The sequence below is a fragment of the Phycodurus eques genome, chromosome 2 (genome assembly GCF_024500275.1).
Source record: "Phycodurus eques isolate BA_2022a chromosome 2, UOR_Pequ_1.1, whole genome shotgun sequence".
NCBI classification, from domain to species: Eukaryota; Metazoa; Chordata; class Actinopteri; order Syngnathiformes; family Syngnathidae; genus Phycodurus; species Phycodurus eques.
Window position 1 is genome coordinate 31618656 of NC_084526.1, and position 25607 is coordinate 31644262.

General features: G+C 42.8%; 2 protein-coding genes across 4 annotated transcripts in view; both read left to right on the top strand.

The window, feature by feature from the left end:
• The first annotated feature begins 6892 nt into the window (after positions 1–6892).
• fibinb (fin bud initiation factor b) lies at positions 6893–10085 on the top strand. The gene has a single exon (XM_061702771.1). The coding sequence runs from the start codon at positions 7772–7774 to the stop codon at positions 8393–8395; it is 624 nt and encodes a 207-aa protein (XP_061558755.1). The 5' UTR covers positions 6893–7771; the 3' UTR covers positions 8396–10085.
• Positions 10086–11238: 1153 nt separating this feature from the next.
• The window catches only part of bbox1 (butyrobetaine (gamma), 2-oxoglutarate dioxygenase (gamma-butyrobetaine hydroxylase) 1), a 47606-nt gene continuing 33237 nt past the window's right edge, over positions 11239–25607 (top strand). For all 3 annotated transcript variants that reach the window (XM_061670313.1, XM_061670314.1, XM_061670312.1), the window contains exons 1-3: positions 11239–11326; positions 15258–15698; positions 24651–24765. In XM_061670313.1, the coding sequence (XP_061526297.1) occupies positions 15297–15698; positions 24651–24765 (517 nt within the window). In that variant the 5' untranslated portion in view covers positions 11239–11326; positions 15258–15296. The remainder of the gene's footprint in view (positions 11327–15257; positions 15699–24650; positions 24766–25607) is intronic.

Consider the following 25607-nt stretch of genomic DNA (forward strand, 5'->3'; position numbering starts at 1 on the left):
AAAAACAATAGCAGACCAACTAGTGACCCTAGCTGAGGATCAAAATATCTTTGACACCCTTGTGAGGATAAGCGGCTTGGAAAATGGATGGATGGATGAAATTTGAATCCAGTTTTGGTCAGAAACAGTACTGAGACAGCACTTTTAAGAGTAACAAATGATATCCTTATGCACGCTGACAAAAGTGAACACGTCATTCTTATTGTTCTCGACCCTACTGTTCCATTTGATACCATTGATCATTCCATCCTTCTTTATTGTCTGCACAATTGGGTGGGTATATCAGGTAAAGCGTTAAACTGGTTTCACTCTTATTTAACATAGAGATTTGTCAGTGTCCGAGTAAACAATCAGGATTCATCCCTAACTCCACTCCACGGTGGTGTCCCTCAGGGCTCTGTCCTTGGTCCAATACTGTTTACTTTATACATGCTCCCTCATGGTCAGTTGTTCAACTTCTTCTTTTCCTTTCGGCTTGTCCCGTTAGGGGTCGCCACAGTGCGTCATATTTTTCCATGTAAGCCTATCTCCTGCATCCTCCTCTCGGTGTTCGAGAGGAGGATGCACCTAACTGCCATCATGTCTTCCTTCACGACATCCATCAACCTTCTCTTTGGTCTTCCTCGAGCTCTCTTGCCTGGCAGCTCCATCCTCATCATCCTTCTACCAATATACTCACTATTTCTCCTCTGGACGTGTCCAAACCATCGAAGTCTGCTCTCTCTAACTTTGTCTCCAAAACATCTAACCTTGGCTGTCCCTCTGATGAGCTCATTTCTACTTTTATCTAACCTGGTCACTCCGAGAGTGAACCTCAACATCTTCATTTCTGCCACCTCCAGCACTGCTTCCTGTTGTCTCTTCAGTGCCACTGTCTCTAATCCGTACATCATGACTGGCCTCACCACTGTTTTATAAACTTTGCCCTTCATCCTAGCAGAGACTCTTCTGTCACATAACACACCTGACACCTTCCTCCATCCATTCCAACCTGGTTGGACCCGTTTCTTCACTTCCTGACCACACTCCCCATTGCGCTGGACGGTTGACCCCAAGTATTTAAAGTCCTCCACCCTTGCTATCTCTTCTCCCTGTAGCCTCACTCTTCCCCTACCACCCTACTCATTCATGCACATATATGCTGTCTTACTTCGGCTAAACTTCATTCTTCTGCTTTCCGGTGCATGCCTCCATCTTTCTAAATGTTCCTCCAGCTGCTCCCTGCTTTCACTGCAGATCACAATGTCATCTGCAAACATCATGGTCCACGGGAATTCCAGTCTAACCTCATTTGTCAGCCTATCCATCACCACTGCAAAAAGGGGCTCAGGGCTGGAATCTGATGCAGTCCCACCTCCACCTTAAATTCGTATGTCACACCTACAGCACACCTCAATGCTGTTCAGCTGCCCTCGTACATGTCCTGTATTATTCTAACACACTTCTCTGCCACACCAGACTTCCGCATGCAGTACCACAATTCCTCTCCGGGTACTCTGTCATAGGCTTTCTCTAGATCTACAAAGACACAATGTAGCTCCTTCTGACCTTCTCTGTACTTTTCCATCAACATCCTCAAGGCAAATAATGCATCTGTGGTACTCTTTCTAGGCATGAAACCATACTGTTGCTCACAAATACTCACTTCTGTCCTGAGTCTAGCCTCCACTACTCTTTCCCATAACTTCATTGTGTGGCTCATCAACTTTATTCCTCTATAGTTCCCACAGCTCTGCACATCACCTTTGTTCTTAAAAATGGGCACCAGTACACTTTTCCTCCATTCCTCAGGCATCTTCTCACGCACTAGAATTCTATTGAACAAGCTCGTCAAAAACTCCACAGCCACCTCTCCAAGATGCTTCCATACCGCCACAGGAATGTCATCAGGACCAACTGCCTTTCCATTTTTCATCCTCTTTAATGCCTTTCTAACTTCCCCCTTACTAATCATTGCCACTTCCTGGTCTACCACACTTGCCTCTTCGACTCTCCCTTCGCTCTCATTTTCCTCATTCATCAACTCCTCGAAGTATTCTTTTGAAGGGAATATAGAATACTTTATATTCTAATATGTAATTCTAACTAGTTTGGAAGAGAATGTGTATTGGAGTATAGGAGTATATTGCAGGAAGGCCCCCATCGGGGGGTATGTGGCCCCCATCAGGGGGTATTTGGAGACAGATGGCAAAGAAGAAAGGAATTGCGGGGAGCCACTATAAACATTGAATGCAGGAGACATCGGCAGGCGACGTCTGGACCCAGATCAAATAGTCATCATTTGGCCGAACAACGATGATGTCAGATTACGGACCAATCAGACGACAGTGATTCCACACCGGCCTGTTTGAAACATTGTATAAGTCTGGGGGAGAGTCAGATAGTTTTGTTCTACTACTGTATCTGCTAAGAATAAGTTAGGGTAGTTACGAACCCAGAGCTCTGCAAAATGTATAGACTCCTCTGTCAGGAATAAATTGGTTGCTTTTTATACATTGTTGTGAACGACGTTCTTTCACGAAAACGAACACGCTTGGAACCACGGAAATTAGGGGATTTTAAAACAGGTTCCTTCACTTTGCATCGAGCTAGCACACTGCTGGCACCAGTCAACATATTTCCATCTCTATCCTTAATCACCCTATTCTGCTGCACATCCTTCCCATCTCTATCCCTCTGTCTGGCCAGCCTGTATAGATCATTTTCTCCTTCTTTAGTGTCCAACCTGCCATACATTTCATCATGTGCCTCTTGTTTGGCCTTAGCCACCTCTACCCTTGCCCTGGGTAGCAGGGCAAGGGTAGAGGGATAGAGTGGTCTGCAGTGGTGGTCCAGTCTTCTGGAAGCTCCTCCCGTCCACCGAGAGCCTGTCTCACCTCTTCCCGAAAAGCTGCACAACAATCGTCCTGTCTCAGCTTCCACCACATGGGTTTCTGCCTTTGCCTTTGTCTTCCTAATCTTCCTCCCCACCACCAGAGTCATTTTACACACCACCATCCTATGCTGTCTAGCCACACTCTCCCCTACCACAACCTTACAATCGATAACCTCCTTCAGATTACATCGTCTGGACAAGATGTAATCCACCTACGTGCTTCTACCTCCGCTCTTGTAGGTCGCCCTATGTTCGTGCCTCTTCTGGAAAAAAGTGTTCACTACAGCCATTTCCATCCTTGTTGCAAAGTCTACCACCATCTGTCCCTCCAAGTTCCTTTCCTGGATGCTGTACTTACCCATCACTTCTTCATCACCCCTATTTCCTTCACCAACATGTCCATTACAATCTGCACCAATTATGACTCTCTCTCTCTGTCTGGGATGCTCAGAACTACTTTGTCTACCTCCTTCCAGAATTTCTCTTTCACCTCTAGGTCACATCCTACCTGTGGGGCATAGCCACTAATCACATTACACACAACACCCTCAATTTCAAGTTTCAGCCTCATCACTCGATCTGATACTCTTTTCACCTCCAAGACATTCTTAGCCAACTCTTCTTTTAAAATAGCCCTGACTCCATTTCTCTTACCATCAATACAATGGTAAAATAATTTCAACCTTGCCCCTAAACTTCTAGCCTTACTGCCTTTCCACCTGGTCTCCTGGACACACAATATATCGACCTTTCTCCTAATCATCATGTCTACCAACTCCCGAGATTTTCCTGTCATAGTCCCAACATTCAAAGTCCCCACATTCAGTTCTAGGCTCTGTGCTTTCCTCTTCTCTTTCTGCCGAAGAACTCGCTTTCCACCTCTTCTTCTTCCTTGACTTCGACCCACAGTAGCTGAATTTCCAACGGCGCCCTGCAGGTTGACGGCGCCGGTGGCAGACGTTGTTAACCCAGGCCACGACCGATCTGGTATGGAATTCTTAGGATGAACGCTCATATTTGTTTGGCAAAGTTTTAAGCCGGATGCCCTTCCTGACGCAACCCTCTGCATTTATCCGGGCTTGGGACCGGCCTACAGTTTGCACTGACTTGTGCCCCCCATAGGGCTGCATTCAGTTGTTCATCTGCTTTTAAGAAATATGATACAATTGTTATGGTGAATATACCTATATCTTTTGAAATGAGACCATCAATCCATTGTCTGTACCACTTTATCCTCACGAGGGTCGCAGGCGTGCTGGAGCCTATCCCAGTCATCTTCGGTCGAGAGGCGGGGTACACCCCGAATTGGTCACCAGCCAATTGCAGGGCACATATAAACAAACAACCATTCACGCAATTTAGAGTCTTCAACCAACCAACCACGCATGTTTTTGGGATATGAGAGGAAATCAGAGTGCCCGGAGAAAACCCACGCAGGCACGGGGAGAACAGGCAATCTCCCCGCGATTTGAACCCAGGTCCTCATAACTGTGAGGCAGATGTGCTAACTAGTCGTCCACGTGCCACCTGAAATGAGACCATTTCATTATAATTTTTTTTTTAAAAAAACACTTCTCCAGTCTACATATTAAATTTTCACAACAGCAAGTAAGTTTCTTCTAAAGTTGAAGTAAGTCCAGGACTGGGTCCTTTTATAACTGTTAGAGTAGAGACTTGGCAAATGTAAATACGGTCATAGACATCAGGGCCACAGTGACATGAAGACAGCACGCAATATTGAGTCATGCTGATCTGCGCACACTGGATTACATGAGGATTTTAGATGTTGAATTTATTTTCCAGTTCCATCAATAAATCTAAGAAAAAACGAAACTTAACAAACTGTCACTTCCATTTTAAAACCTTTTGGATGAGAGTCACAACCCTAAGCCTTCCAAATAAACAGTCATGCAGTGGGAAAGCGTCATTTGCATTTTCCACTGGAAAGATATGCTCATGTGAGGTGAATCGTGATCACCTTCCATCCATCCATTTTCCATACCGCTTTAACCTCACAAGGGTCGCTCGCGTACATGCTGGAGCCTATCCCAGCCATCTTGGGTGGGGTACACCCTGAATTGGTCGCTAGCCAATCGCAGGGCACATATAAACAAACAACCATTCACACTCACATTCACACCTACGGGCAATTTGGAATCTTCTATCAACCTACCATACATGTTTTTGGGATGTGGGAGGAAACCGAGGTGCCCGGAGAAAACCCACGCAGGCACGGGGAGAACATGCAAACTCCAAACAGGCGAGGCCGGGATTTGAACCCCAGTTCGTGATCACCTTTTAAAACTGAATATTTTCTGCAGTGCAGAAATGGAAAAGGCTATTTATTTATTATTATTATTATTTGTTGGATTTATCTCACCAAACATTATAATGAATAAACACAAAAGGAATGAAGACGTTGGTCATTTTACTCATGAGGAGGGCGCATGGGAGATTGTTCAGGTTACAGCCTCTCAACACGCTCTAAACAATCTCCCCTGTCGCTCCTACATTTATTTGAAAATAGGAGGGTTCTACAAGACATAATGTTCTAAGCATTAAGACACAACACAAAACATAGGACCAGACGACACCTGTCCCGTCCCCGACCACATCCGATCACGTCCTTGGTCAAGGCGCCCTTCCATCAAATGTTGCTGAGTCATCTTCTTGAAGGCGAGACATCTTTCTATCTAAATATTGTCCATAATACTAATGCAAAATACTAATGCAAGCTACTAATGCAAAATACTAATGCAAGCTAAGCAAATAAATGATAACTACTAAAATATATCTAACATTATTATTTAAATTATGTTACTTAAACAGAAAGGAGACAATAGCCTTATTATTTTTTCAACCCATATTTCATGACACTCACTCCCACTCCCACTGGTTTAGAAGTGATGAGTGTCCTAACTTACGAGTCTTTTGAGTTGTGAGCCGTCGCTTGGTCTCTCTCTCTCTTTTTTTTTTTTTGCCTTATTTTGAGCACCAAAATTTCAGGTTCGAGTGAGCTTCAGATACGCCGCCACTTGACTGGATTGAAAAAAAATTGGTTTGCAGAAGTTGCAGCTGCATTTCAGTGCCTGAGTGCTGTTAGGGATAATAGTGGCTATGTCTATTTATCAGTCTGTCCTCGTGCTTATGCGTACATACAGCATTGACTTTAGTGAACAAGTGCTACTTCCTGTGCTTGTGGCAGTAGCTAGCAATTCAGCGTGAGTACCTATGCCACAGGTATCAAACCGATGGTTCGGGGGCTGATCTGGCCCGCCACATCATTTTATGTGGCCCGCGAAATCAAATCATGTGTTGCCTCCATGTTTTTTGCAAAAATATCAGAATTGCAAATTGTCTTCACTCGTAAGAACGTTGAGCTGATGAAAGATTGTTTTTTTTACCTATCCCCCTCTTAAAATAAATTTTATAATAGTTGAAAAACGTGTTTATAGGCTTCTGATTTCAAAGCTAGTTTGCATCAATTTGTTGTGTATTGTAATTATATGAGGCGATAATTCATTTATAGGGGTTCACAGTCATAGCGGCCCTCCAAGGGAGACATAACGACAGTGTGGTTCATGACAAAAATGAGTTTGACACCCCTGCACTATGTGCAGAACATCACGTGACTTAACCCAGAAAATTGCATAGATTACTTTCTGTGTATGGTACGCTAACAAGCATGACTATGGTTTGATTACATAATTCTTTGAAGTCGAACTTGCTAAAATGTTGATTTCTTTATGGCTGGTGTCTTCGGACAAAAGCGAAATACATGCACAGCATGTCCTTTATTTATGCAACTATGATAAGGTATACAGTATGTAAATACACACAAAGCCTAAACATTGAATATTGTAATCTTTGATGGCTCTGTGGTGACATCTTGTGTATAAAAAAAAAAGACACTGTAGACCTTTAAAGTTCCTATGGGTGCTTTGGCACCGCCCTTTTCGCTATTCATCCAAACCCCAAGGAAGTGCACAGACATGTTTATCTGAATGCGGAAGTAGTTTGCGCATATACTGGATTACCAGGAATAGGCCTCTCGGAAAAGGTTCAGTAAATACAAATAACGTACATGTACACGTACATGACACAGTAGTTGTCGTAACTTTTAGCTTGTCCCAGGGTAAATTTCACTTTATAAAACCGTTTTTGTTGTTTTTTTTTAAACATTGTCTTTTTGTATGGTATGTTTTTATACAATACTGTTCATAATTATTCTTTATTAAAAACACAACGAAAAAATGGTGGTGTAACGGATTAATGGCATTTCACTTTTAATCGGGAAAAGAGAGACAAATTAAACTCATAAATCCATTGTACACCATTTTTTGTTTGGTGCTGTGCCAATGTAAAACGTACCTGCCTTGGCTCAAACACTGCAGTTGATAGCATTTTGGATGGATGCCATTGCAGCCACTGATGTGTATTTCATTCCAACAATGAAAGCCAGCAAGTGCTCCTGTTTATTAAATAGTTACAGACTGCCCCCTCCAACCCAAGTGCGTTGCCTTTCTGTGACGGCATGTAATCCGAGACGAGTTGAGGTACGATTTGCAAAACGACTTGCCCGGCACTCCAGTCATCCAGATGTTGCGTTTGGGGCACCGACCAAAGTCGGAAGTTGAACGTTTTCCACTCACAAGTTCGCTTCTTTTATTCGAGCAGCGTTGTGGAAGCTGCCAGGCAACACTGGTGGAACACTTTACCACTTTTACACTACTTTGGCAAGAGAACTTTTAAGCTTTGAACATTTAAAGGGAAATGTTTCCGTGTGGTTTGGAGTAAGTCTGTAAACGGACTGTTCAACAACACGGTGAATTGACTGTGTGCGAGTGTCTTATTTATTATTATTGTTATTATTATTGTTGTTGTTTTGACAACACTATGGCTTTTACGCACATGCTGCTGTGTGCGGGGATGTTGACACTGCGTCTGTGCGGAGCATACTACAGCGGACCTCTTCAGCCAGAGATGTCTAATGGCACTTTTCACCATTACTTTGTGCCGGACGGCGACTACGAGGAAAACGACGACCCGGAGAAATGCCAACTGCTTTTCCGAATGACCGACGAACGAAAGTGTGGTCCCGACGAGGACCAGGACTCGGTCATCCGGGACGATTTCACCATCATCAAGCGGCAGATTGAGGACTCCGCCCGGGTCCTGGAGGGGCTCGGCTTGAGTATCTCGTACGACCTGGACGGAGAGGACAGCTACGGAAAGTATCTGCGGAAAGAGACCACGCAGATAAACGACGCGTTCGCGAACTCCGAGAAGTCCCTGCTCGAGTTGGAGGTGAAGTTCAAGCAGAGCCAGGAGAGCGAGTTGAAGGAAGAGCATCGGCTCAGCGACGACTTCCTCAACATGATCCTGAGCACTCGGGACGCCCTGAAGGAGACTCTGGACATTTCTCTGGGCCTGAGGGACAAACACGAGCTGCTCTCGCTCATCATCCGAAGCCACGGCACACGGCTCAGTAGACTGAAGAGTGAATACATCAAGTACTGATGGAATGTTGCCCCTGCCGCACTTTGGATTTCTGTTCTGTGCCCTTTTCATGTCGGAGTGTGACCTCGAGGCGGGCCACAACATATTGACTGGCATACAGTATATGCATAATTCTGCCTTTACTAAGATCATGTGCGCTTTTGATTGATTATTATTGTGGTTGCAAATTGCAGCGGTAAAACCTGTACTGCATCATACTGGAAGTTGTGTCGAATATTTTGAAGGTCAATCTCGTCTTTCATAGTCGGAATAGCTCTCCGTGTGCAGTGGCACACCACAGTAATAAACAGCATAAAATTAGCGCTCTGAACATTGCAATCAAAAAATGAGCGTTAATATCTTTCTACATACCAGTGGATGCTGGCTGTTGTGAATTTAGAACACCTCTAATATTGGGAACAGACAGTGGAGGAAGTTACATTACCTTGTACAGTTTTTACCCATTCAATAACAAGTTCAGTCCCTGATCTCGCATTTGCATTCCATGAGTTTGTCAGCTGTATTTGTCAAGTTTGACCTAGAAAAAGCATACACTGGTTATAGTGTACTATTCGAAAAATAACATATCCAGTGGGTCACGTTTAGTCTAAATTATGATACTCTACTGTCTACACACACAAACGCATACACGCAAACCACAAAGATTGTGACCGTTATGATAATAAGCCAAAACATTTTGTATAACTGAAGATCTGCTTCCACCTGCTTTTTATTATGTCCAAGGATATAAAGCAGCTAATACGTTCATATTCTATACTCGTACAATACATGAAATAGTACAAATTTGTTTGAACCAATGAAAACATGCATTTTATTTAGGGTTCATAAAAGATAAACAATTACTATAAAACTATGAGGTTGTCAAAGATTATCATCTGTCATGGAAAGTGTGGTCTATTTGACCACAAGTATGTAGAGTACTGTACCCAGGGGCACCATGAGCGGTGGAGGGTCGGATGTGGAGAAAGTGATGACGATTCCATGCGCCCATGACTGACAGGGGCCAAGGAAAATGTAAATTTGAAAGTGCAATTATTTTTTGGGGTGGGTGGGCCCAAATCGGATGGGTGCCCCCACCCCCAAATCCCTGGTGGCACCCCTGATAACAAAACTAAGAGCATGACCACAGAGCATCCCAAGAACCCCGTTTGGAAAACATGTGCTCAGCTCTGTGATCCTTGAACAGACTCAATGGAGGATCTCATTTACAGGAAGATGAGGTAAACAAATGGAAAGAAAAATCCAAACCAAAATAATTATTTACTGACATTCGGAATGAATGTTTCCAATGTATGAAGGGATGTTTACACCAATGATTTGCATAACAGGCCAGTAGACATTGCACAGTTCCTTCCAATTCTGTTGCTAAATATTTAGCTCAAAATGGAAGGCCTACAGGAGGCAATATACAAATCTAAAGTATTTTTTTAAGATTTGTACTAAATATGTTACGTGCCAGTGTCGATGATCTTACAACATTTATATCATGTATTCTTTATTCATGTTGAGTTTGAACTAGAGCCGCATATATGTATTGTAATATATACTTTACGCGTGAGATGTCATACTGATATATAATATAGATTAAGACTGCAGGCAGCACTCGAGGATTTCAATGTCAAACACCAATTTGTGTGACAACATTATCAGGTTGTGTTGTGTTTTCTCAAATAAAGAGTTTGTGTTTTAAGTTTGTGTTTCATTTTTGGATGAAAAGTGTTATTGCGGGATTTTAAGCTCTCGAGGAAATTTGGCTTGTTATATTTTTTCACAGTGCTTTTTGTCATTCCCACGAGTGAGTGGTTTAATCATTCTTCTGTTGGGAACAAGCTCCCTTTGCTCCTTTTACAGAGCCTACAGTGTGACAGAGCGCAATAATCACTTGGGCATGCAGTCCTGCCATGTCATTTACACTGACCAAAGTTCCCCTCAATCTTTGCTTTACAAGGTTTAGAGGTCTGCTTTAAATTAAACACACACATAGGCCCTCTAATTATTTAAAGTGTTTTGGAGGAAGAACCTGCCCATTGGTTATGTATAGGACGAGCAGAGATGGAAGGGTGTAGAACAGTGGGCCTTAAAAATTTTTTTTTTCCATTTTCACTTTTTCCATTACTCTTCTCCAGTCTACTGAAAACAGCAATTTACAGTACATAGTTATAACACTGAGGACACTTTTATTGGCATATGGAACTAAAAAAGTTTCATGACATAAAACATGCTCAAATGTTAATACTTCACTCAAGATGTAATTTGAGGTAACGTTACAAAGCACATAGTGGGTCACGGTGTAATAATAACACAATACCTTTCGTTACATATATAGTAAATTGATGCTTAGTTTAAACGGGATGTGATAAAATATTTGACACGCACACACATATATATATATTTATCCATCCATCCATCCATCTGACGCACTTTTTTAATGTACATTCTTTACTATTTTATTGGATACATAAGTGTGCAATAGTGAGGACATCAATTATTAGCCTTTTGATTGCATAAAACTGCCCATTACATTATGTGTTGTTGTTATGTGTCATAACTTCATATTAAACTAATTATTAAACTATGTTACTTTTGTTGTCACAAAGGTGACTGAGTTGGAAACAACAAGCCTTTGAATATGTAGTAAAATAGTGATGGCACGCAGTGCTATTTTGTTTTGTCATCCAGTTTATTGTTGTGAGACAATTACACACCCTTTGTCGATTGAAACGTGTTAATATGACCAAAGTGCCCAGTTAGATAAGAAATCAAGGGGAAAGGCTGAGTGGATACAAGGTTTGAGGACGCATGGGCGCTCTGGTTATGTCATATTGCACTGCCTCCTCCTGCGACCTTTCGCCTACTTTTTCTTTCACACTGACAACCGACATTTGTGTTGACGGACGCCGAGCCACGAGGATCCAGGGAATCTAAATACAGGTAGCCAAACCACCGTGTTGACAGTCTTTTCACGGCGTTGAGTACAATTGGTAAAAACAAAAACAACAACAAACAAGTAGAAGTGAACGTGGCGTGAAGACCCGACGAGCAGTCGATGACATCATAATAGCTAGCTAACAAGCAACCGGCATAACTTGCATTTTTTCGATAAAACTTCATGTTTATGTCGAAGTTTATGGTCTTTGTTGCACACAACGTTAAGAGACATCACATGGACGTTACTGCGGGGTAATGACAATGTACACGTTGTTCACAAACGGTTTTCTCCCGACGTTTAGTGTAAGTATTTGCAAATCAAATCCACCCGCTTAGAGTGATTTCACGTCTCGTTAAAGGACACAGGAGCTGCTTAAATTCTATTGCACATTGGCGAGCCCTCTTAAAATTGAACGGCTTGAATTGATATGTGTGTCTGATATTTGCAATTCAGTTTTGCCTAGTCAAAAAGAACATTTCAGATATGCGCAACAACTATCCACAATGAAATGTCATTTCAGATATCTGCTCTGTGTCATCTCACCTGGGACACATTGTGTCACTTTTGCCATTCATGTGTAGGGGTCTGTCATTACAGATCTACAGTTGCATGTATCTGCTGTCAGAGGTGTCAAACTAATGTTCATCGCAGGCCACATCGTAGTTATGGTTTTCCTCAAAGGGCTGTTATCTGTAATATATGTGGTGAGGTGTGGACTCAAGTCACATGACTTGGACTCGAGTCAGGCTCGCGTTATGAATTTGATTACTTTAGACTCGACAATATGTTAAAAGACTTGCAACTCGACTTGGACTTGAACAGCAATGACTCGTGACTTCACTTGGACGTTTGAACCCAGGACTTGAAAAGACCAAAGCACTGCGAAACCAAAACTTTGCAGCTTTCGCTTGCTATAGCTATATGTGGAAATTACTGTTTTATTACAGAAAAATATAAAAAATATTAGCCTTTACACCGGCCGATAATTAGCATTTTATGCTGATCGGCTTTAATGTAAAAAATTGACGTCATTGATCGGCTCCGCAAAAGACATTTACTCCATGTCGCCGTCGTGTACAGTATATTCAAATCCAAAAGCTAGTTTATTTTTAGCCTTGTTGCACGTGTCTTTTGACATAGTACTGTAAATATCTGACCACCAATAAAGTTATTTAAAAAAAAAAACATGTCGACGGTGTGGGACAGACAACACGTAATGCTCGGTCGGATCAGACTACAAGACAAATTTGGTCTTTCACGATTACACTAAGTCAGACTACTGCAATAAAACCTTGTTTTCCGAAACCACAGCATCCCATCTTTTAAGATCACTGGGCTTTATCTTGTCAACTCAAACGCGACCGGATACACTCGTTACCATGGCGACAACAACACTAATGGATCATGGCGTGTGTTTGTAAGAACAAAATGGGGAAAACGTGTGTTGGTGGTCTCCGGGGCTCGGGAGAGGACTTTCATTCAAGGATTGCTTGAGGTATGTTCACGTACTTTTAATACGATACAGCTTGCAAGGAGGTAACAAAACGTTATGTAGCCTAGCAAGCTAGTGCTAGCACTAATTGTTGTAAGCGAACATGCAAGCGTTCTGTCTAATCATGCTCTAAAGTTTTGGTGTTTGTGAAGTAATTTAATTACAATTAAGTAATTCAATTACAGTAAGCACCCATTATTTCTGTCATGTTGTAATGTTGGTTTGACCTGACTGATTAGAATACAAGATATGACTAGAGCAGTGATTTCCAACTTTTATGGAGCCAAGGCACATGTTACAATTGAAAAATCTCACGGCACACCAACAAACAAAAATGTCACAAAAAGTGGATACATTAATTACTGTATGTACTTCCTGCCATCTAATAGAAGAGCCTTTATTTGTTCTGTCTGTCACTATGCCTCACTGGCATAAAAAAATGAACAAAGATACATTATTTATTGGAAATATAATTTTTTGAGCAATTAAGTACATTAAGTATATACAGTAAATGAACAAGTCATTTAAATAGACACATAGCTCAATCTTGTGATCGGATCAGTGATCGTTTTTCAAACTCGCTGATCGGGCCCAAAATGATGACTATATATTAGGTTGAAGATTCCCACATCATCACTGCTAATGTGAAGTTAGCGCTTCGTATCTTAAAACAGTTAATGCTCTGCTGGACACACTCTGGTAGAAGAATTGACCAAGACGTCATTCTTTCACACACTACCTAAAGTAATGGTTTCATTAAAAAAAAAAAATACAGAAAAAAAAAACAGTACACCATAAATCAGCAATAAATGTCACAGCTAAATAAGGTACAGTATACATTTCAAGAACCACTGTTAACATACATAGAAACGACAATGACATTGAACGTAACAATAATATTGTTGTTGCAACATAATATTTGTTGTTGCAACAATATTGCAACAACAAAAATCCGCATTGCATTGTGGTCACGTAGGCTTGTTTTCGTTAGCATTAGCAGCTAGCTTTGTGAGCGATCACGCAAATAGTTACATGGCGGGCCGGCAGTGCACTGTCTAAGCTTCCTGTACATTACAGTCTGGTTTAGTCAGTGTCTTGTTTTCAAGAATCAGTCTTGTACTGTGTTTCTTTTTTTATTCGCTTTATTTACCTTTATCGATCAGCACACAGCTAGCATCTATTTGACATGAAACGACATTGTTCTTCGTGTTCTTTTCTTCGCCTCTTTTTGACAAAATATTTTTCCAGTGCCACCGAGTGTTTCGATTGAGATACCACAGTTGGATAAAATTGTACCTTTATAACAAGATGACAAACTTGTGTTCCTCTTTTTTTTAAATTAATGCCTAATGTTTTTGATATTCACACAAAATGTCAAGTTTAAACTGAAATGTATTTAAACGTGATCCTATTCTAGCTAGCCCATCAACAGGGGTTTCCATTGACTGTTAGCATTAAAATGGTGATTTCTTAAAAGATCATGTATGTCAGTTTAAAGCACGCTCAGGGAGGCCAGAGACTGTGTTTCTGTGTGTGTGTGTCATGCACGCACACACAAACACACAGAGTGCGTGTCTCGTTCAGTCACTTATATTATAAAAATATATATAAAAATATAAAAATACCCCGAAAAGTTACATTGTTTAGTATAAAACAAAGCTATTACTGTTCCATTTGGCAAGATCTTAGTACATTGTGATAATTTTGTCACGTTATGACATTTAAAATGTAAGAAAACTAATCAAACTGATCTTTTTCACCCAATCTCGATCAGCTCAAAATCATGTGACTGACCCGATTTTCGATCACGTGATCGAGTCAGGATATCCCTAGTTTACATCAATTTGAATTCATTCCTCTCTCCGTTTCCCAAAGTAGAAACAGTTTGACTCCACATTAGTAGTTAAGAGTAATAATTAGATTAAATATAATTACATTGAAGGGGATTTTTTTTTCCTGTGTTTTTTTGTGTCACCCCCTTGGAGGGCATGGCACCCTTGGCATTTGTCTATACCTGTATTACCTAACCATCCCTGATTTAAAATATATAAACTAAGCATTCACATTTAATACTTGATTGCCTTTCCACAATAACTACCAATATGAGTGGGAACCTTTTTTAGAGCCTAATGGATGTTTTAAAACTATATGGCCGTGTTTCAACACGTTTTCAATTATAGTTTAAGATCGAATGACAGGTGAGCAGTTTTATGCGGTGATCACAAGGATGAGTCAAAAGATAATATTGTGAAATTATCATCATTGTCGACTGATCGTGAAGGTAATGTACATACACAAAGAGGGCCCCAGTTTAAAACTGTCTTTTGTCTGGCCCCACTGACATCAAAACTAACAGACAAAACAAAACAAAAAAATGTTCAAACAATTGCTGTGCAAACTGTCTCTTTTTCTTGCTGTTTACATATTATATCACTCCACAGTTGGTGATCCTGTGTCATTTGGAAGGGACGCCTGGAAAAATGTTGAGTACCTTGGCTCGTTTTGCCCGACCTGCTCTGCAGAGATGCACCTCTTCCGTGGCCTGTCAGACTGTGATGTTAAGTCGTAGAACAGACAGATTTTCACATCCACTACCTGCTTATCAAACATTCGTGCAGCTTCGCAAACAGCAGACTTTGGGTTCGGCCTCCCTCTCTGTGGCCAACCAGTCCGTGAGGCATGCCCGGGCACTGGATGAAGAGCGGCTGGTGGAGGTTGAGTGGGAAGATGGAGGGCAGAGCCTGTATCCCTTCACGTGGCTGAGAGACAACTGCCAGTGCTCACTCTGTACACTGCAATCAGCTCAGGCCCGTAAACTGCTGATGTCCGATCTGGACATCCACACAGGCATTACTATTGTGGAGGTTACCAATAATAAGAAGGTAGGCCAACCAAGTATTATTACTAGGTATGTCCCAATCACATTTTTTTGCACCCGAGTCCGAGTCTTTGATTTTAAGTATCTGCCGATACAAAGTCCGAGCCGATACATATAACTACCAAAACTCAACTTCTAATATTTAAAAGAACAACCAAAAAAGAAGCAAAACAATATAAACAAATTAAGAATAAAAAAAAAATACTGTGTATATATTTAGCAAATAGAAATCATTTTGGGAATCCTAATTGACCTAAAGCAGGAACATTTTAGTATGATTTCATGTCAGGCAGTCAGGGGAGGAAATGGCCCGGCTGTACCATGTGACCGCTTCAGAATTTGGCGCAATGTGTCTTTGACACAGCAATATAGACCCCGTCAAGCAGCTCCATGCAAATGTGGGTTTATGCCATTCTCCAAAATGGACAAACATTACACAAGCTGCCATACTGGTACATCTCAATAAATTATAATAGTATCAAAAGCAATTTAGTTAAGTAGTTCAATTAAAAAAGTGAAACATATCGACATGCACCACACACACTGAAATATTTCATGATTTTTTTTATATGAATAATTTTGATGATTATAGCTTACAGCAAATGACAACTCCAAATTCACCATCTCTAGAAACTACAATATAATGTAACAAACTATTATGAAATAATGGAATTTATTTTTAATGTACAATTTAGGAAAGTATTTTCCCTCTGAAAAGTATTTTTCCAAGTGTTTAATGAATCTCTATGTATGACTACTGAAATCAATTGAGTTTTCTACCATATTCTAATTTTTTAGCTCTACCTTTATATGATTGCTACCATTTTGGAAAGTTACGGTCACAGAATACGTTCAAACAGTATTTTATTATTTCATGACGAAACAATATTTGATGGCACGGTGACCCACTGGTTAGAGCGTCTGCCTCACAGTTCTGAGGACCGGGGTTCAATGCCTGCCTGTGTGGAGTTTGCATGTTATCCCCGTGCCTGCGTGGGTTTTCTCCGGGCACTCTGGTTTCCTCCCGCATCCCAAAAACATGCATGGTAGGTTCATTGAAGACTCTAAATTGCCCGTAGGTGTGAATGTGAGTGTGAATGGTTGTTTGTTTATACGTTCCCTGCGATTGGCTGGCAACCAGTTTAGCGTGTACCCCGCCTCCTGCCCGAAGATAACTGGGATAGGCTCCAGCACTCCCGCGACCCTTGTGAGGATAAGCGGCTCAGAAAATGGATGGATGAATGGACAATATTTGGTCACATTATGTGGCCGAAGATACACTTGCCTGTGATTATACACATGGCCAGCAGGTGGTTTCGTCTGCACATGAAGCATCAAGAAATGGACCATTACTCGAACCAATGGCTTCATGAAGCTTCATCTCACCATCACTAATTTTCAGTTTCAGACCAAAACATTTTTGTCAACGAAATAAAACGGCCAAAATAGTATGTTATTACTATTATATGCTTCTGTCTTTGCCACGGCTGAAACATGAGCTTGTACACTACATTTTAAAAAATGTTTGCTATTAACAAGCTTCATCAAGCCGTGACCTCCAACTCTCAGTGGAGCATTTCGCAGCTGAGTCTGAAGCGGCTGGGATGAGACTCAGCACCTCCAAATCTGAGACCATGGTCCTCAGTCGGAAAAGGGTGGCGTGCCCTCTCTGGGTCGGGGATGAGATCCTGCCCCAAGTGGAGGAGTTCTATTATCTTGGGGTCTTGTTCACGAGTGAGGGAAGAATGGAACGGGAGATCGACAGGCGGATAGGTGCAGCGTCTGCAGTGATGTGGACTTTGTATCGATCCATTGTGGTAAAAAAGGAGCTAAGCCGAAAGGCGAAGCTCTCGATTTAACGGTTGATCTACGTTCCTACCCTCACCTATGGTCACGAGCTGTGGGTCGTGACCGAAAGAACAAGATCCCGGATACAAGCGGCCGAAATGAGTTTCCTCCACAGAGTGTCCGGGCTCTCCTTTAGAGATAGGGTGAGAAGCTCGGTAATCCGGGAGGATCTCAGAGTAGAGCCGCTACTGCTCCACATCGAGAGGAGCCAGATGAGGTGGTTGGGGCATCTGATTCGGATGCCTCCCGGACGCCTCCCTGGTGAGGTGTTCCGGGCATGTCCCACTGGGAGGAGACCCCGGGGACACGCTGGAGTGACTACATCCTTCGGCTGGCCTGGGAACGCCTCGGGATCCCCCAAGAAGAGATGGATGAAGTGGCGTCCCTGCTAAAGCTACTGCCCCCGCGACCCAACCTCAGATAAGCAGTATAAAATGGATGGATGGATTAACAAGCAATGCTGTTGTGCTTTGCTGACTATTTAATTGAATTGACTGGGACGTCACTATTTTACACACAGCCTACAGTCACGGTTTGATAATGACATTGTCGTGCACCATAAATCATAAATGTGACAGTTAAGTAAGGCACACATTCAACTATTGAGAAAAGGTTTCTCAATGTACAGCGGCTGAAATAAGTATTTTTCTCACTACATACAGTGGGTACGAAAAATATTCAGACCCCCTTAAATGTTTCACTTTGTTATATTGCAGCCATTTGCTAAAATCATTTAAGTAATTTACTTCCTCATTTATGTACACACAGCAACCCATATTGACAGAAAACAATTTGAATTGTTGAAATTTTTGCAGATTTATTAAAAAAACAAAAAAATGAAATATCACATAGCCATAAGTATTCAGACCCTTTGCTGTGACACTAATATATTTAACTCGGGTGCTGTCCATTTCTTCTGATCATCCTTGAAATGGTTGTACACCTTCATCGGAGTCCAGCTGATTTTGATTATACTGATTGGACTTGATTAGGAAAGCCACACACCTGTCTATATAAGACCTTACAGCTCACAGTGCATGTTAGAGCAAATGAGAATCATGAGGTCAAAGGAACTGCCTGAAGAGCTCAGAGACAGAATTGCGGCAAGGCACAGATCTGGGCAAAGTTACAAAAAAACGTCTGCTGCACTTAAGGTTCCTAAGAGCACAGTGTGTCTCCCCTCCCACCACCCGCAAAGAACTGCAACGTTTCCGATTCTACCGTCGATTCATCCGTGATTACAACAAGGTCGCAATTCCCCTCACAAGCCTCACATCCACCAGCTCCTCCTTTCAGTGGACCCCGGCAGCATCCCAAGCATTTAGTCAACTCAAGACCCTGTTCACCAATGCGCCTATTCTTCGCCACCCCAACCCCTCCCTCCAGTTCGTGGTCGAGGTTGACGCCTCGGACACGGGGGCAGGGGTTGTCCTCTCGTAACGGGACCTCACGACCCAGAAACTTCATCCCTGTGCCTTTTTTTCCCCGTGGTCTGTCCCCTGCCGAGAGGACCTACGATGACGGCAACCGAGACCTACTGGCCATTGTATGGGCCTTGGAAGAGTGGAAGCACTGGCTGGAGGGGACTGAACTACCACTCATCATTTGGACAGACCACAAGAATCTCTCTTCTTGAGCAGGTTTAATTTCAGTCTCTCTTTCCGTCCTGGCTCCAAAAACAGCAAACAAGATGCCCTGTCTCGACTTTACTCACCCCCCTCCAGCCCTGACGAACCGCAACCCACCCTTCCTTCCTCGAGCTTCGTTGGAGCAGCCACTTCGCAGATCGAACAGGTGGTTCAGAGGCCCAAATGTCTCACCCGGATCCCAAGACCGGGCCTCCAAACCGCGTCTTCGTACCCGATTCTGCACACTCTGACGTTCTTCAGTGGGATCACAACTCCAAACTTAACTGTCATCCTGGCATCACCCGCACCATTCAGTTCATCCAGCAACATTTCTGGTGGCCCAGCCTTGTTCAAGACACCCGGGAGTTCGTCCAAGCCTGCTCCGTCTGTGCCAAAGGGAAGTCTTCACACCTGCCCCCAGCTGGGCTGCTGCGTCCATTGTCTATCCCTAGCCGCCCTTGGTCCCATATCGCTCTGGACTTTGTTACCGGTCTACCTCCTCCTGAAGGTAACTCTATCATTCTCACTATTGTCGATCACTTTTCCAAATCCGTCCCCCTCCCCAAACTACCACCTGCCTTCGATACTGGTAACCTCCTTGTCCAGCATGTCTTTAGACTCCACCCGTGTTCCCATCGATATTGTCTCTGACAGAGGGCCTCTGTTCTCATCCCTGGTATGGAAGGAATTCTGTAAAGTGGTGGGCGCAGCAGTCATCTTGTCGTCAGGATATCATCCGCAGACCAACGGCCAGACGGAGCGGGAAAACCAATCCCTTGAATCTGCCCTCTGTTGTGTTGCCGCACGCAACCCATCCTCCTAGAGCTCATTCCTCCCATGGATTGAGTACGCCCACAAGTCCCTCACCAGTTCCGCTACCGGTATGTCCCCATTCATGGCTTGCTATGGTTGCCAACCCCCATTATTCAAAGAACAGGAGCAGGCAGTGGCAGTCCCCACCGTCAAGGATCATCTCCGGAGAATCCAGGCAGTGTGGAAAGACATCCGAGCGGCGTTGACCTGGTCCGCCGCACGCAATAAACAGCTTGCGGACTGTCATCGCTCCCTGACGCCCGAATACAAGGGCTTTCTTCTCACGACATCCCGCTTCACAGAGTCCCGGAAACTCACTCCGCATTTCATTGGTCCCTTCCCCATTACCAAGCTCATCAATCCCACTTCCGTCCAATTGAAGCTTCCACGGTCTCTGAAAATTCATCCCACATTCCACGTCTCTTTGCTGAAGCCTGTCTCCACTTGCGCTCTAAGACCTCCGGCCAAACCCCCTCCACCACCCGGGTTATTGACGACCATCTGGCCTTCACAGTGTCGCGCATCCTCGACATGAGGCCAAGGGGGTTCCAGTACCTTGTACGGGCCGGAGGAGCGTTCTTGGATTTCCCGGAAGCTCATCCTCGATCCTACTTCTACGCGGCTCACCCGGGGAAGCCTGGCAGGACGCCGGGAGGCGTCTGTTGAGAGGGGGGTACTGTCATATACTGCCCTGCAGTTCCATTATTGGAGCCGGGAGGGCGGTTTGTGTCCTCTCTGTTTTCAGCACCTGTCTTCAATCAGCCTCATCACCACCGGTGTATATATGCCTGCCTGTTCCCGGAAATCCTCACCTAAGTATTGCAGCCTCTCCTAGCGATACCACGGCCCACCTTATGTCAAGTAAGCTATACTGTTCCTTGCTTCCCTTGTTAACTCTTGTGTCTCCTCATTCCCAGTGCTCCCCTGTATTCCTCACCCACGTCATTCGTGCCACCAAGCCAGCTGCGTGTTCCGTCCACTGCCTGCCACCTGTCCATGCCGCCGTCTGCCAACACATCCAGGACCACCTCCATAACCTTTCCTCAATAAACTGTTCATCATTTTACATCTGCCTCCGCCTGCTCTTGGGTCCAGCTATCCCCACATGTGACACAGTGGCCTCCATAATCCAGAAATGGACAACGTTTGGGATGATCAGAACCCTTCCTAGAGCTGGCCATCTGGCCAAACTGAGCAATCGGGGAGAAGAGCCTTGGTGAGAGAGGTAAAGAAGAACCCAAAGATCACTGTGGCTGAGCTCCAGAGATGCAGTCGGGAGATGGGAGAAAGTTCTAGAAAGTCAACCATCACTGCAGCCCTCCACCAGTCGGGGCTTTATGGCAGAGTGGCCCGATGGAATCCTCTCCTCAGTGCAAGACACATGAAATTCCGCATGGAGTTTGCTAAAAAAACACCTGAAGGACTCCAAGACAGTGAGAAATAAGATTCTCTGGTCTGATGAGACCAAGGTAGGACTTTTTGGCCTTAATTCTAAGCGGTATGTGTGGAGAAAACCAGGCACTGCTCATCACCTGTCCAATACAGTCCCAACAGTGAAGCATGGTGGTGGCAGCATCATGCTGTGTTTTTCTTTTTTTCAGCTGCAGGGACAGGACGACTGGTTGCAATCGAAGGAAAGATTAATGCGCCCAAGTAGAGGGATATCCTAGACGAAAACCTTCTCCAGAGTGCTCAGGACCTCAGATTGGGCTGAAGGTTCACATTCCAACAAGACAACGACCCTAAGCACACAGCTAAAATAACGAAGGAGTGCCTTCAGAACAACTCTGTGACTGTTCTTGAATGGCCCAGCCAGAGCCCTGACTTAAACCCAATTGAGCATCCCAAATAAGAGACCTCAAAATGGCTGTCCATGAAATTAACGTTCGGCACCACAGCTCTGTATCATATTTACCCACGTTAGCTCTAGCACACAGGTAGTTGGCCCTGCGCAAAATAGTGTGCACCAAGCATTCCCCTACAAGAACATCGAAAAGCAGGAAGATTGGGCGACTGTTTAATGTGGACGTGCCGTTTTAAAAAAAATAATTAAAAAAATTTAGAACGCGTGCTGGCAGCAGTTTTTGCTTGCGTCATGACAACATCCTTTTGCGGACGTTTTAGTTCAGTGACAAGTCTTTCGTCTGAAACCAAAAATGCACTTTTAGACCATTTTTGGTGGAAAATTCAGTGCATCAGTGCATGCTATGCAATGTTGGTTGGAGCCTCTATACAAAATACTACATTTAAAAATTTCTAATTACTACGGGGTAAAAATGAACACTTATTTTTAACATCTTTGGATTGTGTATCTTGATATTTGTGCAAGTGCATGGCTTGCTGCTGTGTTTTCCAATTTGGCAGACATGTCTGGGCCAAGATGGGCGTACTGGCACAACAAGGGTGTGTCCTTCGATATCCGCCCAGCGCATATGAAAATTTTGTGACTGAAAGTCAGTCTAAAATTACGCCTGCTCAGACCAGGGCTAACTTTTGGTGCAAGGTAGACCGCTGATCTGGCACGATTTTGGTGAATTTGATCAAGGTGCAGGCAGACAGATACGCAACCTCCCTGGACATGTGTTGGTGGATCAAACATATTTCATTTAGTATATGAACAGCAGACATCGAACCCTCAGAATCATTGTAGAAAGCAATTAATTAAACTCTTTGTTATTAATATCATCATTATTAATAGACTTTACACCGATCTGATCGGCGTTATCGGTATTGGCCGATAATTAGCATTTTATGCTGATCGGCTGATCGGCTTTCATGTCATAAATCGACGATCCGATCAATGACGTAATCGATTGGCTCCGCACAAGACATTTAACGCCGCGTTTTCGTCGCGTATGAATCCAAAAGCTAGTTTATTATTAGCCTTGTCACGTGTCTTGCAGTACTTTTAACTATCTGACGGCAATACATTGTTTTCAATCTTGTCAGTGGAAAAACACGTTGTCGGTGTGGGACTATTTAGCGGTGTCTCAGACAAACAACACGTAAGTTATTTCCAGTCTGTGCACAACCGAAGTATGTCGTGGGGAACGTCATCTAAATGCTTCAACACAACAAATTTGATCGAGCACCTGAAGAATGTACACGAGGAGCATACCGCGTTCAAGCAACGCAGCGTGGGGGGAAAAAAGAAAAAAAAAAGTCAAACGGACTCGAACTCTGAACAACACCCGTCCATATAGATGGGACAGTGAGAAAGTTAGAGTAAGCATGTCACTAACAGTATTTATTAAATAATTTAATTGCAATAAAGTAATTTAATTACAGTAAGTTAGCACCCATTATTTATGTCAGTTGTAATGTTGAATTTACTTTATTTACTAATGTCAGTGGCCAATCCTTGAATGCCCCCTAGCGGTCATTGGTGTTTTAACTTTTTCTAAAACGCTAAGAGGATAATTTGAGCTGGGAGGGCAGAAAATGGATGGATGGATACATTACACAAATATATACAATAAATGAACAAGTCATGTAAATAGACACATTGATCCATCTTGTGATCGGATCGGTGATCGGTTATCGTTTTCTTTTAAACTTGCTGATCGGCCCCAAAAATCCTGATCGTGTAAAGCCTAATTATTATCATCATTATATTTTTGATTTGTGAAAGGTTAGCACGTCTGCCTCACAGTTCTTAGGACCCGGATTCAAATCCAGCCTCGCCTGTGTGGAGTTTGCATGTTCTCCCCGTGCCTGCGTGGGTTTTCTCCTAGTACTCTGGTTTCCTCCCACATCCCAAAAAAATGCATGGTGGGTTAATTGAAGACTTTAGGTGTGAATGTGAGTGTGAATTGTATGTTTCCCTTGCCTCTTCCCAGTGAATAATATTCATCACCAAAGATCAAGTAAAAACTGTGAATTTGAGAAATGTTTCCTATTGCCTGGGCTAGATAGTCCTTAAAATATGTCTTGAGGATTATTATCTAACAAGTTAATCATCTCATTGCTTCCACTGTCTTTGATGAGAATGTTAATCAACATTTAATATATTTTACCATTTCAACCACTTTAATACTCACATCGTAGCTATGAAAAGCATCAGTCGTGTCACTTTCCACTTCCATCGCCACTGCCAGCAGTGCTACTGCTGGCAATGGCGTCTGACTCTTCCTGCTGTAGCTGTCGGTTACGCACATTTTTCGGAGAGAAAAATGTTGAAACCTTTTGTAGTTTTGATTAAAACTGTTTGCTTCCCTCGCTCCTTCATCTCATTTCCGCTCCACTAGTGTAACTCTGCTTCATACTCACAACCATGGCCAGCACGTTTATTTTCCTGCCATCCTCAGAACAAGTCCTCACATGCGCAGTATGAAGATGGAGTAGTCCATTGCCAAATGGTAATGTCTTCCAAAAGGAAGGGGAAGCATTGAAATGAAATTTGAATGTGTTTACGTGTCAGCACTTAAATTAGGAATAAAAAAAGTTACTAAAAATCAAATTAAACCTTATGAGAGTTTTCATGAGATGTTTGGGGACCCTGAGACGATTGCCCGAGGTTGCCTAATGGTGGCGACCAGTCTAAATGTCTCCCACCTTTCACTAGAAGTCAATTGGGAAAGGCTCCAGTTACCCGGAACACTTAATGAGTATAAAAAATTAGTGGTTGTGAATTTTTGTCTTGTAAACTTTGTTTGGTTCCTCAACAGTTGTCCATTGTGTGGCCTGACCAGCACACGAGTGTGTTTGATGCAGAGTGGCTAAAGAAACGCAGCTTCTCACATGAGGCCAGACAAGCCATGCAAGAAGAGCTTTTCCTCAATGGTGAGTTAGTATTTTATATATTTTATTTACATTTGAAGGCTTGTATTTGACTATTTTTTAATTACTTAAGTAACATGACAAGAGGAAGAATAAGAAGAATAGAGGTTTGCGGCTGTCTTTGTCTGATTGCTGTTGTCTCACAAAGGTTAAGTAGTGTCGAGACAAGATTTCCCAAAAATGACAGTCTGTCAGAATGCTAAGTGTGGTTGGAATGGCCACTTTGACCTGAGTACAACTATACTCAGAAACTCTGGTCAAAAAACACCTTCAGTTTAGAATAAACCAGTATTATTTCATTATTTCTCAACATCTCCTTGACCGTTTTGTTTTGTCTTTTACGTCCAATGACAATTTTCAGTTAAAATTATCCACCAATAAGCTCTCCAGGGCTGAAATACCAAGGGGTTCTTAAAGTTGACATGTACAAATTACCATAATGTTTCAAACGGCACCACCTGCCCTAAAAACTCAAATAGCACAAATGGTACATTATTTGTGAGGACTGTCGGCAGTAGAATAGGTCACGTACTTTAGAAATAGTTTAATTATGGATTTATTTTTCATAGATGATTTTAGAGGCATCTGAACTGCTCATTCCATGTCTTTTAGAAAATTCCACAAAGATGGCGGCCATTTGTCACATTGCTAGATTAAGTCACTTGTTGTTATGTGTTCATGACAAGCTGAAAGAATTGTGAAAGCAAGTATGAATCAGAGTTTGTGATTTTTTTTTCCTGGACAGTTTATGCCACTGTTATCACCTAAATGATTTGACTGATTTTCCACAACTTACTAGCGCTAATTCAGTAAAATCAGCATTTACTGGTTGACAACAAAATCAT